General features: G+C 41.1%; 1 protein-coding gene across 10 annotated transcripts in view; it reads left to right on the forward strand.

Moving 5' to 3' along the window:
- The window catches only part of CEP128 (centrosomal protein 128), a 363,215-nt gene that overhangs the window by 282,402 nt on the left and 68,119 nt on the right, over positions 1-12,694 (forward strand). For all 10 annotated transcript variants that reach the window (XM_037031444.1, XM_037031446.1, XM_037031449.1 and 7 more), the window contains one exon: positions 4,234-4,283. In XM_037031444.1, the coding sequence (XP_036887339.1) occupies positions 4,234-4,283 (50 nt within the window). The remainder of the gene's footprint in view (positions 1-4,233; positions 4,284-12,694) is intronic.

The following is a 12,694-nucleotide window of genomic DNA, read 5'->3' on the forward strand; positions in this document are numbered from 1 at the left end:
ACCAAAAAAAAAAATCTTTCATTAACTAGTGTTGATGGAAGCACATTTCAACACAGCAATTTGCATGGCAGTTGAATTACTGCTTGTATTGAACAGCAAACCAGAAAATAATATATTAAAACATGAACACGCCAGTGGTGAGCAAGGGAGCAGAGTGGCCCTTTCGTTTTTCCATGCCGATCATTTGTTCTAAAGTTGGTCAAGGACAAACAGCAAGATTGCTTGTCACAACGAGGTGCACTAATTACACTCAGTTGTTGTCAAAGCATTACGTCACTTCAGCTTCCTAGAGGTTCCATCCATACTTTTTCATCCTGTGTCCGTTGGCAGTAGAGAAGTCGCTTCTCAGCAGTGCCCAATAGCCATATTTCATCAGCACAGGTTAATAACTCTGTTTATTATTCCAAATGCATGTACTTGAACCATGCACCTAACAAGTGAGCAATTGCACAGAGCAGTGATAGAGACAGGAGAGGAAATTTTGGGCTTGCAAGCAAAGTAGCAGTGCTATAGAACTGGTAGTTAAGAAGGGTAGATGACATCAGAGAACTCCTAAAGGAAGTGAGAGAAACAAAATTGTGCACATTTTTTAGAATGACAGTACAGAAAGGGGGTACAATTAAGTCCTGAGTGGTACAAATGAGAGCACGACACAGTAGTGGAGCGGGAAGTGGAGGAGCTGAGTTCCAGCCGTGGCTGTAGCACTGTCCAGGCAATCTCAGGCAAAGCATTTGCTGCCTTTGAGCCTCACGTCTCTCTCTGTTTATGGCAGAATGAAATGTTTCACTGTAGAATAGAAAGTTCTTGCCCACTCTGAATTCTGCAAGTCTCTGAATAGAGAAAAAGGTTCAATAATACCACATCCCCAGAAACTTCAAAAAATGACAGCAATCCCAGTCAAGCTAATTTAAGTACAAGAAAATAAAGTGTTACAAGTTAGGAGTTAGGTGTGTTTCAAGCAGGGGTGATCTTGTCCTCAGACAGTTCTCTCTGTCTCTTGGCTCTGCTTTCTTCTTTGCCAGCTTCACTATTGTACAGGTTGCTTTCACATCATGGAAAGTACAGGCTGCTATAAACTTGCAGATTCAGGAGAGAGATTCTCTCTTAGTTTCCAAAGGAATTCTGCTGGCGTTTCTCAGTTTATATGCTGTAAGAGGGAAGGTGCTCTGACTGGCCAGCCTGGGTCATGACCCACTTTTGTGGCAGAAGAGGTTCACTGGGCCCCTCGATTGAATGTTTCACAGGAATCTCATGCAGGAAAGGGACAGGAAGTTCTCACCGGGAAGGGACGTGGCAGAGAGAAACACAAAAACACAAGATGTCCACGCCTACTCTTGACATGAGCTGGGGTGACAGCTGGTGGAGCTGAACAGGACGGGGATTCTATAGTTTAACACCAATTGTAAGAATTCTTTTGTAGCTGTTTTTGTTCAACCACTCCAAATCAAGCATTGTTACTAGTGTCAGCTTTGTTGGAAGACCAACGTGACCTTTATGTACTTGGAGAAAACTGAGAACCGAATTTCTAACTGCAGTAATTCCACTATGGAGTTCTGCAGGTAAACTGAACTTCACATGTGTATTTTATCAGCTGTGTGAGTTGAGTTGGGCTATATAAGGGGTCCAGTATTCATTATTTGTCCAGTAAGTTTTAGCTACGGTGTGTGGTGTTTGGCCATACCAAGTTGACTCTGGAGGAACATGATCAGTTTCCTTTAATGGTTGATGGACTCCACCATCCATCACTCCAGTTCTATTGTACCATTAAACAATGTAGCTCATTACAAGGAGCCCAGCTCTGAGAACCACCAATATCCTTAAGTAGTGTAGCAAAATAGCTACATCATGTAGGAACAGAATGAATAGTGATCTTACAAACATTGAGGAGAGGTGTGTTGAAGACATAATTTACTGAAATCAGTTGGAGCTGGCATCTGTTGCTTTGGCCTGTCCACCCTGCCTTCTTCTGTTAACAGCACCCTGATTTTGCATTTGGCAACTGTTCTTTCTGTCTCTTATACAATCCTTTGGGGATTATCAGTGAAAGCACTCATGCTCTCCCCTAGCCAAGCAGTAGGCACATTAGCGGTAGGCACAAGACCTAAACTAGGCTCATTAGCTCTTCTGTTTATGGAATTTCACCTTGAGTGGAGTGACGCAAAGATTAGAGGCACCCAGGATAAAGTGCCCATTAGTTCACGGCCTCTTCATCACTACCCACCCAGACCCAGTTGTCATTCTCTCCAGAGCCTGAATCCCTTTTTCCCATATCTCTCTTAGTTACTCCTATAGCTTTCTAATAGATTCCAAAGGCTTTTTGTTCAGTTAACAACTAGTTGCTATCAGTTAGCAAGCACTAGGCACCAAACTCTCTCCAAAGTCCATTTATTTAGGTCTCGATTGTGTGAGTTGGAGTTGGCACTGGGCTCAGCTGGATTCCCACCTGTGTCATCTGTGGTCATCTTCAGTTTACCTGGGCAGCTCTGCTTCTGGGTGTTTGCTGGCTGCCAGTGGGGGCAACCTGCAGGGTGTCAGGGATGGGAAGAGTCCCGTACCATGTGTCTCTTGTCATCTCTGCAAGCTGGGCTGGATTCATTCAGGTGGTAGTGACAGAGTTTGAAGTGGAAAAGTGAAAATGTGTAACCTCTTGAACCCTCAACACAGATTGACATAAAGTTGCTTTTGCTGTATTCTATTTACAAAACAAAGTCAGGCAGTGGCCCAGATACAAGATGTGGAAAGTAGTGCTTGTGGCCCCTTGATGGAAGTAGCTACAATGTCACCATGTGAATGAGTAAGGAACTCATTCTTCAAGAAGAAGAATGATTGAGGGCGTTTAATCTACCACATTCGCTTTGGTTTCTGCAGCGTTCAGCTAAAGAACCTTATATGCCCACCAGAATAACCCTTTGAAAATTTACTCTACTGCATTCCCATACTCCTTTAACTTTGTTATAACTGATTATGAGAGGTGTGGGAGCAGAATTCAGCTCCCCTCTGAGATACAGAGCAAAACTACCTCTTATCCTTAATCCCAGTGCATTTTGTCTTGAGAGACTTGCTTGGCATCCCAGTCTCAAGGTGCCATCACCATTAATTATATCGTCCGCTAGGTCTCCTGAAGTTTCAGTGTGTCGCCCACCCAGCTGCGAGCTATACCAGCGTGACTTGGCTTTCTGCTATATTGTTGCTTCCTGCTGCATCTAGTGTAATCCTTGCTAAACATATTTGCATTTGCCTTTCTGGGATATATATATATATATATATATATATATATATATATATATATATACTTTCTGTAAGTTATATTTTCCTTTTATGCAGCACAGCCCCTTGTAAGCTGTATCAATCACAGAGTAAGGCAAATGCTAATATTAATGTGCACTGCGGTAGGTGTTTATTGCCAGTTGTCATCCAAGTTCTGACTCAGCCCAGCCCTCTTTAGGTTTGTGAGATCTAATAAGATCATAGCACCGGGTGGTATAGCTGCAGGCAAAAAATTCTACTTGCCAAATATATGCATATATATTTTACAACAGGTTCATAAATTAATGTAGGGCGCTAAGACAGCACGGCTTTGCGCAGGCGTTTAGGCAGAACTCCCTTTGGTTGACCGCCTCCCCTTCTAGCCACTGAGTTCTCTGAGATGGTGCCAAACTCTTGGTCGGACACAGCTTCAACGCTTCCCACCCTTTTAGTGTGAAATGCTAGTTAATGTGACTTTACAGTTAGGATGGTGTTCTACTTCCATTAATAACACCCATTATTCCAGGGTATTTTAATATGGTTATAAAAACTGACTCTGGAGGTGGAACTTGGCTTGGGAATTTAAGAGCAAATGGTTTGTTTCTAATTTTTCTTTCAAAAGAAAATTTTTTTTTTTTACAGAGAACTTTGTGTTACTTCTGAGTTATACAAGTGCTGGACCCAGTTTCTAAAATGCTGGTGTGATTTCGGATTTGTACTCGAGTTGGTCTCCTTCTCGGGTATCTCCCCCAGAGCTAGGACCTCCCAGGGTTTCCCAGCTGGCATCAGTCTGCCTGGGCCCAGAGCTCTGCCACATCTCATCCATTCGGTTGAGAGGCGTTTCATTCACGTTGCTTCTCACACTTAACAACAAATCCCATTTCCTGGCAATAGTTTATACAAGCCACTGGTTGAATTGGGTTTGATAATAAGATGCAACCAATTTTTACATCATATTTTGATGGGTGTTTTACTTTCTTATTGTAGATCTGCTGGAGGAGAGCCACAGAAAAGACGAAGACATGGAGTCTCTGCAGGTAAATTAATTCTCCTGTAGGGCAGGTATCTGAGGGATAAAAACTTTTTTTTTTGCTCTATTAGCCTTTAATATTGTCCTTTTCAGACCACTGTGGCAAACAGAGTAAAAATATATATCAGAACTTTAAAGCCCACGTTGGATTTTGCTTCCTGTAGAAGTGTTTAAGAGCATTTATAATCTCCTAAAGCAGGAAGCCAACTCAGCCTTCATGCTGCTCGTGAAAGGAACCTTTATTCCCTGGTGTAACTTCATAGGAGCTGCAGCATTAGGAAATGAAAGCAGCATCTTTGTGATGTCATTTCCCCCAAAACAGGGCTGATGAATGAGGATGGATTCATGGCATCTACATCCTCCAGTGAAAATCAGAAGTGTCCTGGCTCCATGAATGTCATCTACCAGTGACCAACCCAGAATATTAACACGTATATGAACCTTAGACTTACCCTATGTGTCGCTCAGTTCACCATGCATTTATCCACATTTCTTGCGTTGGGAAATTGAGTTTGAAAAGTTACACTAGAATTTTAATGGACATTTCCAAGGAACGAGCAATTGATATTAACTTGGCATCTGACAAGAAGTTCTCTTTCTTTTACCTTGGGCTGACTTACAAGTGGGTAACTCAAGTGTCTGTCTTTATTAGGGGAAACAAAATCAGTTACACTCACATGACAGCAGCAATTCACTTCACGTCAGCATTGTGGATTAAGAACAGAAAATACTTTGGACATTTAAAGTTCTTCTTGGGCCTGGAGATACGAGACGGGACTGGGGGGTGATGTAATAAGTGGCTTGAATGCTTTAGGGGTAAAGGCATTTCCTCTGGCAAATGAAGGATGGGTTAGGCAAAGCCCAAAGAGCAAGGGAAATGTTCTATAATTGGGGATTCTTCTATGCGATGCTGTAGCCATAAAGGGAAAATTGTATAATTGATCTGAAAATAATCAAGAAGATCTACATATGTAACAAAAGTGGCTTGTGTTAGCCACAGTTTTGTACAGATTAAATTCTTTAACATCTTGTGCTATATTCAGGTATAAAATGACTTGTTTGATCTAGTCTGGGGCTAGGAAAATCTCAAGTGCATACTCACCCTGTATATCTCAGAGAAACTGTTATCAGCACAGCTGTTGTTATACAAAAGGAAAGCTATGTGTACACCAAATGTGTATACTGGGAAGGTAATGAAGAAGCTTTCTGAGGCATTTTGGTTATGCATCATGTTTGCCATTGTCCCCAGAACACCACATGTCAACATACTTATTGAGTACCTAGTACCTATCTGGCCTTTTAAAATGGCAGCGCAAACCTTTTTGTGTTTATTTCTCTCACAATATGAATGTTGGAACCGGTAATCCTGTTAAATTTAATAGCCTTTGATGCTTCTCAAATATTTATTAAGTATTGGCAGCATTTTCTACCAAAATGTCCACTGAGTGCAATAGAATGTGCCAGCCAACTAACTATGGGCATTTTGAATGTAGGGCATTGTCCAATATGGTGTCCAATGGCAGAAAAGTTCAATGTTGGTACTTGCTAGAGGCAGCTAGTGCCTGAGACTGATACGCTATTAAGACATTCACAAGAGCACAGAGACACATCGTGGGAAGCCTTTCATGCTATAAACGAGAGGAAAACCTATCACAAGGTGCCACCATTCCTGACTTTCCACACCCAACTATCAATACCACAGGTGGTAGGTTGAGAATACTATCTATTAAAATTTGTAGGTTGATATTCTGCAGCCCAACAATAGAACTGTGGGGAGAAAAAAGACCTAGCAATGTTTTAAAAAATGATAGCCCTAAGGACTGGAGATTGACAACTTTGAGTTTTCAGTCTTGTCTCTGCTTCTGATTCATTGTGTAACCTTGAGTAACTCAATTAACTTTGCTGTGCCTATTTTCTCGTCTGTAATATAAAATCATAAAACCATCTTTCAGAAGTGTTTAGTGTGGATCAGATTATCCCAGAAGGGAGAGCTAAATATTTAATTCCAATTTACAGTGCTAGCAAATCCCCATGTATCCAAATTGGAGTCGATTTTATTTACTCATTATCATCATATAATTATGTGTAACAGACATTCTGAACTGAATGTTATCCTCCTTAAGGGTAATGGGTTTTTATCTCTAAGCCCTTTTCAGTTCCCTGTAACTAAACAATGCTCTATATACTTATTTAACAGATATTTATTGAGCACCAGTTCTGCGCAAGGCACTGTACTAGGTCCTACAGATGCCAAGACAAGATGTTTACACTGGAAAGCTTCTTGTCTTTTACACCAGAATTAGTGGGAAAGAATGTTAACTAGGAGTTTATAATAGAATATTTTTCAAATGCTACTAGAGGGTTATTATAAGTCACTGTGGGAACATATACTGAGAAGCTCTGTCTTTGTTTGGTGGAGAGAATGGTAGGCTGGGTGCAAGTGTAGGGAGTTAAAGGTGAGAAGGGTCAGCTGGGGTAGAGGGGCAATCTGGGTAGGCTTCCCAAAGGGGGCCAATACGTTAATGATAATCAGGAGTTAGCATTGGTGAGTTTGGAGTGAAGATAAAAGCTTTCAGCAGTGTGATGGCCATGGTAAGACTTCAGGTGAATGAGGGCATCAGTATCATGTTTGAGGACCTGAAAAAAGTTTTGGGTGGTGGAATGTAGTAACTGAGGGAGCAGAGGCAAGATAGGAGTTTGGAAGGTAAGCAGAGGTCTGAAGGACCCCCAGAGGAGTCAGGCTTTTACCTGTAGTATATGGGAGGAGAGTGAAGGGTTTGAAACGAGGGTAACATGTAATCACATTTTCATTTTTAATGTATGACTGGCTGTAAAATCAGTGGGGGCAGGCGACATTGAAATCAGGAGGCCCAACCAAGCAGATGTTTGTGAGAAGGTTCACGTGGACTGGTAGCGACCTGGACTGAGTAATAAAAGAGCATGAAGATGAGTGGGTGACTTCTTAAGGTGTTTTAGGGTATAAAAATCTATAGAACGTTGAGATTGGTTGTTAGGAAGTAAAAAGGAAAGAGTTAATGACTTTTAGGTTTCTTGATTGGGAAACTTCAAGGATGGCTGCTATTCAGTAAAATAAGGAGAAGTTGATTAGTTTAATTTATATTTTGAGTTTGGGTGCCTTGAAACATCAGGTATCAGTGTTGAGAGGGGGTTTATGTATGAGCTGAGAAGAGTTTGAACTGGCTGTGCTGAGTTTGGTGTCATTAGATCTGGTTTTCACGTCACATACGTGATACCACAAGTCATAGGAGCAATGAGGGCTCCCAGGGAAACACGCAGAACAAACTGATGGAGACTCCAGGGAACACCAACACGTAAGTGGCAGGCTAAGGATCAAAATCCTGCAAAGAAGTCTAAGGTGTAAGGAAAATAATTTCAGGGGAGCATAGCGCTGTAAAGCTTAGCCGAGAATATTTCAAGAGGAAAATAATACAACAGAATAAATGTTCGTTAAATCCCTGAATTCACTTAGCTAAGGGGTTTAGGTTTTAAAATAAAAGTTTACCGTATGATGGGTTATAATTTCCTATCATACCTATGAGGCAACTCTCAGGTCTTTCATTTTCCCAAAGACCCACCACGCAGCTCAGTGCCTCACCTTGGTAGGGACTCAGTAAATTTCTGTTGACTAAGTGAGCAAATAGATGCTACCGTACCAGTGTAGTATTTATTCCTGGTTCTCTCGAAGGTCTGCGTGTTAGAAGAACAACCATCTCTGTCCCAGAGTTTATTTTTTGTTTAAAAATCTGGGGGACGACTTCCAAGTCTATCATTCCTGTGCACACACACATCTCACTCCCTCTTCTCTTTGTCCAGCCCTCTTCACCTTTCCCCTGTGAGTGTATTGAAATACAAGGTCAAGGAGTGAGCAATGTGGCAGGAGTGCAAGTAGTGGAAATGGAAGAGGTTAAAATGGTAAAGGGGAGCCTTGGCTTATGTAGCTCAGTGGATTGAGTGCGGGCTTGTGAACCAGAGGATCACGGTTCGATTCCCAGTCAGGGCACATGCCTGGGTTGCAGGCTGGTTCCCAGCTGGGGACCCATGAGAGGCAACCATACATTGGTATTCTCTCCCTCTCTCCTTCCCTTCCCCTCTGAAGATAAATAAATAAAATCTTTTAAAAAAATGCTAACGGGGGCAGGTGGCAGAGAGGACCGGTTTTTTAATCTTTCGGGAATCACACACAATGGAATCAAACCTACTAGGAGGTGATTTGCACAGTGCAGCTGGGAATTCCCAAGATTCTTCCCTGGAGCTTAGCATTGTCTAACTCTGTTTCTTTTGTCTGTGTGTGTGTGTTATGTGACATTCATTTGCAGTTATATTCTGCTTGCTACTCTTCTTAAAAACAAAACGTTGTCTTTGACTAGAAATGTATGGTGCAGGAAGAGCCTCATTTGTGTGTGGGTTTGAGGTACACTGGAGGAGCAGATCCCATCTTTAATCCTCTGGAGGTCAGCTGAAACATTTTAAATTATATAAAAGGTAATTGGTTTTTTCTCAATTTAGTTGAAAAGTACTCAGTGACTGACACCTTGCTAATGATGGCTGATAGTGGTAGGTGCTGCTGTTGCTTTCTGTTTTCATTTAAAATTACCAAACTACTGCTCATTGATTACTTGCCTTTTCCCACTGTTGTTTTGTGATTTCCCAGAATGCAAATCAAGTGTGATCCTTTCAGTGAAGGATATCTGCAAAGAAAAGCCTCAATGTGCTACTTAAGACAGTCACTAACTAAAAAGAGTAGCTTTCGGGGAAATGTACATGACCCTTCTCTCATGTAACTTACAGTCCTCTCGCTCTTCCTTTTGTTTTAAACGAGATAAAACTAGATGATTATGAGTGCAGTTTTTCTTTTTCATTTTCCTCTTTTACTAGGCCATCTTTAAGTCACTTTGAGGCAGTAACTGTGTCTATTAATTGGGGACAAAATAACACAGACTTCATAGGAGAGGATTAACTTGGATAAGAAGTGTGCAAACTTCAGTGCTTGGCAGCACCTCTCTCTGTAAATACCGATTCCCCGCGCTGAGGATTTCCTTGCATCTACTGTGTTCCAGGTGTGGCTGGTGCTACCCCCGGGGAGAAAGCAGGAACCACCCCTGCCCTCTTGGAGCCCCTTCTTCCCTCCTTCCCAGCCCCTCTCCGGCTTTAGTCTCTCCTCTCTTACTCTCCCTCTCTTTCATGGGCAACCATGGTTTTAAGGTCAGCTATGGAATTGTTACATCTTTGGATAACTACTAACCATAATGATAATGTCCCAGTGTGGCAGTAATTAAATTGATTATATGGGCTACATTTAAGTAACAATTGCTTACTTTTAAGAGGAAAAAGGAAGCATTTTAACTGTAGGATTGATTATCTAAATGTCACAAATATTTCTGACCACTTCATTTAGTGTCAGTATTTTCACTAGAAATGAATTATTTGTTTAATTAAAAAGTGGTTTTATGGTTTTTTAAAAAGTAATATATTTTTCTCTAAGACATTCCAGAAGCTATGCCCATGAAGGATATTAAATGACATTATAAACATGTTGTTTTCAGATGACCCATAATTATGTTTAATTTCTCTCCCAGATAGCTTTTAAAAGAGTCTGGACCCAGCCATTTAAAGGATTTTATTTATTTTGGGGCAGTGTTTTGGGAGTGGAGGGCAGGTGTTTGATTTTGCTTTTGTCACCTAAATAGCGCTTAGACAAAAGCATTTGGAAGAGCAGAATGGAGGAGATAACCTTTTTCTCGGCCGCTACTTTGTGTCAGCAACCATGGCGTTGCCAGCATGGGGTGGTATGTTGTTTTTTAGAAAAAAAAATAGAACTCAAATTTCTCAGTTCTCTTGGAACAAGTCTAATAAATATTAATATAAGGGTATTATAATTGGAAAAGAATTCTAGTGTGGAGTTGGCAGACACATCTTTGGAGATTAACTAGACAAGAAAAACCACCAAAGACAAAAAACTAACATGGGCAAATAAATCGCCCTGGCAGAGGCTGACAGCTGAGGCTGACAGCAGAGTACGTTAACATCTCAATAGTCCCAGTGGATGGCCAATTCTCCTGGAAGCCAACCGTGTGATGAGCTGGGCTAGTGACAGACCAGACGGGTAATTTCCGTGGCTTTGCTGTCAATCACATCTGCCTGACTGTAGAATGCCCATAACCTATAGTTTCAGATCCCATCGTGGTTTGGAGATTTTAGAGACTGTGAGGAGAAATGCCAGGACAGGGCAGCTAAGAGCCCCTGAGTTACTTTCAGAGGGAACATGAGGGTGAAGTGGGTACTGTATCCAAACACCAGGTCCTTAGAAGATGTTAAAGCAGTTCTTAAATTTCCACAGAAATTCTGATTCTCTTGGGAAATACTAAAGTACATTTTCTAAGTCCTAGTTTAAATAAGTTGATAAATTGGAACTGACGATTAAAGGTTTTGTTAAACTAAAAGGTAAATTCAGTATTCTTTTTATTCTGAGGATGACTCACAAGATTTATAATCAAACTTAGATAATTCTAGAAACCCAAATGTCAAAATGTAATGCATACCTACTTATTCATCCCAAAATGCATTCCTCAGAACGTAGGCAAATCACTGTGTATGTGTTTCTCTTTTTTAACTGTTCTGAACAATAACATAAATAAAACAAAACATGGGTGATTATGGAGGATGGGAGGGTTGGGCAACCCTTTGCCACTGTCAGGGAGTGGTGACTTAATGGTTCATTAAAATGTCTATTTTGTCAAAAGGTGAGGAGGCTTACTAAGACTTATATTCAGTGTGAGGTCTCAAAAGAGATGAAACTTCAGAAGTTTGTTAGGGTCCGCAGGGCTTCAACCATTGAGATTGGCACACTCCCGTTTACTGCGTCAGGAAACCTCGGGAGAGCAGGCAACCAAGCTCAGTAAAATAGATTCCACTTGAAATGCCCATGGTCATTAAATTTTATGGCCCTATTTCACCTGAAATTTGCAACTTAATTATAATTCCAAATTTATGACAGAATTAAACTGGGAAATAGAAAGCCCCACAAGTGAAGTATTCATGTGTCTGAATGTATGGAAGTTGATCGACTAGATCATTTTCTTTTGAAGATAAAAACATAAAAACGTGGCCAGTTCTGTTTGTCCAGAGGGAAGGAAAACACACGTGTTCAGGGTTGAGCTGTCTCCTTGAGTCCAGCTTTTTAAAAAGCCTCTGAAAGAATAGATGCCATTTGGAAACATTTAAAAATGCAAAGACATAGTGTAGTCTTTGAGCTCAAAGGCCCAAATTTTATTCAGTGACAGAAAGTTTAAAACACTCGGTAGTGAAAATGAACCAAGTATGTGTTATAGATTTTTTAAATTGCTCCCCCAAGGAGGGAAATTATTTTATCTCTCTCTGCACACCAGCCCCTTTGCAGCTGACGCCATGAAAAGCCCCATTTCCATAAAATGCCCCTTGGTGCCTTTGTCAGAGTCAGAGTTCTGGGCTCCCTGGGCACCGGGACTAATGTGAAGAGCAGCTTGCATTTTCTTGTGAAAAATGAGAATGATCTAATCATGTCATGATGTTTTGCAGTGTTGAGCTTATCTGAGAGTTTTGCCGTGTCTCCGTGAGTCCACTGTGGGTTGCAGATTAAGTGATCACGTCAAAACTATTTTCTGTAGTGTGTCATCTGCTTGTTTTTGTCCCATCACATTCCCAGATTGACCTTAAACTTTGTACCGATAACTGTGGGTCTTAGTTCATTCAGGCTGCTACAACAAAAAATACCTTAGACTGGGTAGCTTAAACTAGAAACATTTATTCCTCAGAGTTCAAGAGGTTGAGAAGTCCACCTAGAGGCTGAGAAATCCAAGGTCAAGGCAAATGTATTCATATTTGTAAATTTAGTAGGTGGTGAGGACCCACTTTCCTGATTCACAGATAGCCATCTTCTTGCTCTGTCCTTACATGGCAGAGAACAGAGAGAACACCCCAAGTTCCTTTTGTGAGGGTTCAACCCTGATGACCTAATAACTCCCAAAAGTTCCTACCTCCTAATGCCATCTGTCAGGGGGTAGGATTTCAGCCTATGAATTTGGGGGGCTTACAGACATCTGGCCATAACATCGTGTTCTCCATTTTCTCTTCCACCTCCTGGTAACACTGACAGTTGTGAAGAGCAATATTTTAAGTAACGAAACAGTTTTGTGCAACAAATTTAGAAATAAATGCTCATTAATAATACATTCTGTATTATTGACTTCCATTCACTCATAAAACAAATCTCCAAGGTTTGAATCATGAATAGAACATCAGTGGAAGAAGTTAAAGTTCTCACTTCAGGGCTATCACCCATCCCCGCCTCTGGCTGATTTTCCAGAATGTAGAGAAATGCTGTAGACAGTTCCCTGTGCTGGAGCCTTGAAAACTCACTGA

This window comes from Sturnira hondurensis, unplaced genomic scaffold (genome assembly GCF_014824575.4).
Source record: "Sturnira hondurensis isolate 20B ecotype Veracruz unplaced genomic scaffold, ASM1482457v3 Scaffold0021143, whole genome shotgun sequence".
NCBI lineage: Eukaryota > Metazoa > Chordata > Mammalia > Chiroptera > Phyllostomidae > Sturnira > Sturnira hondurensis.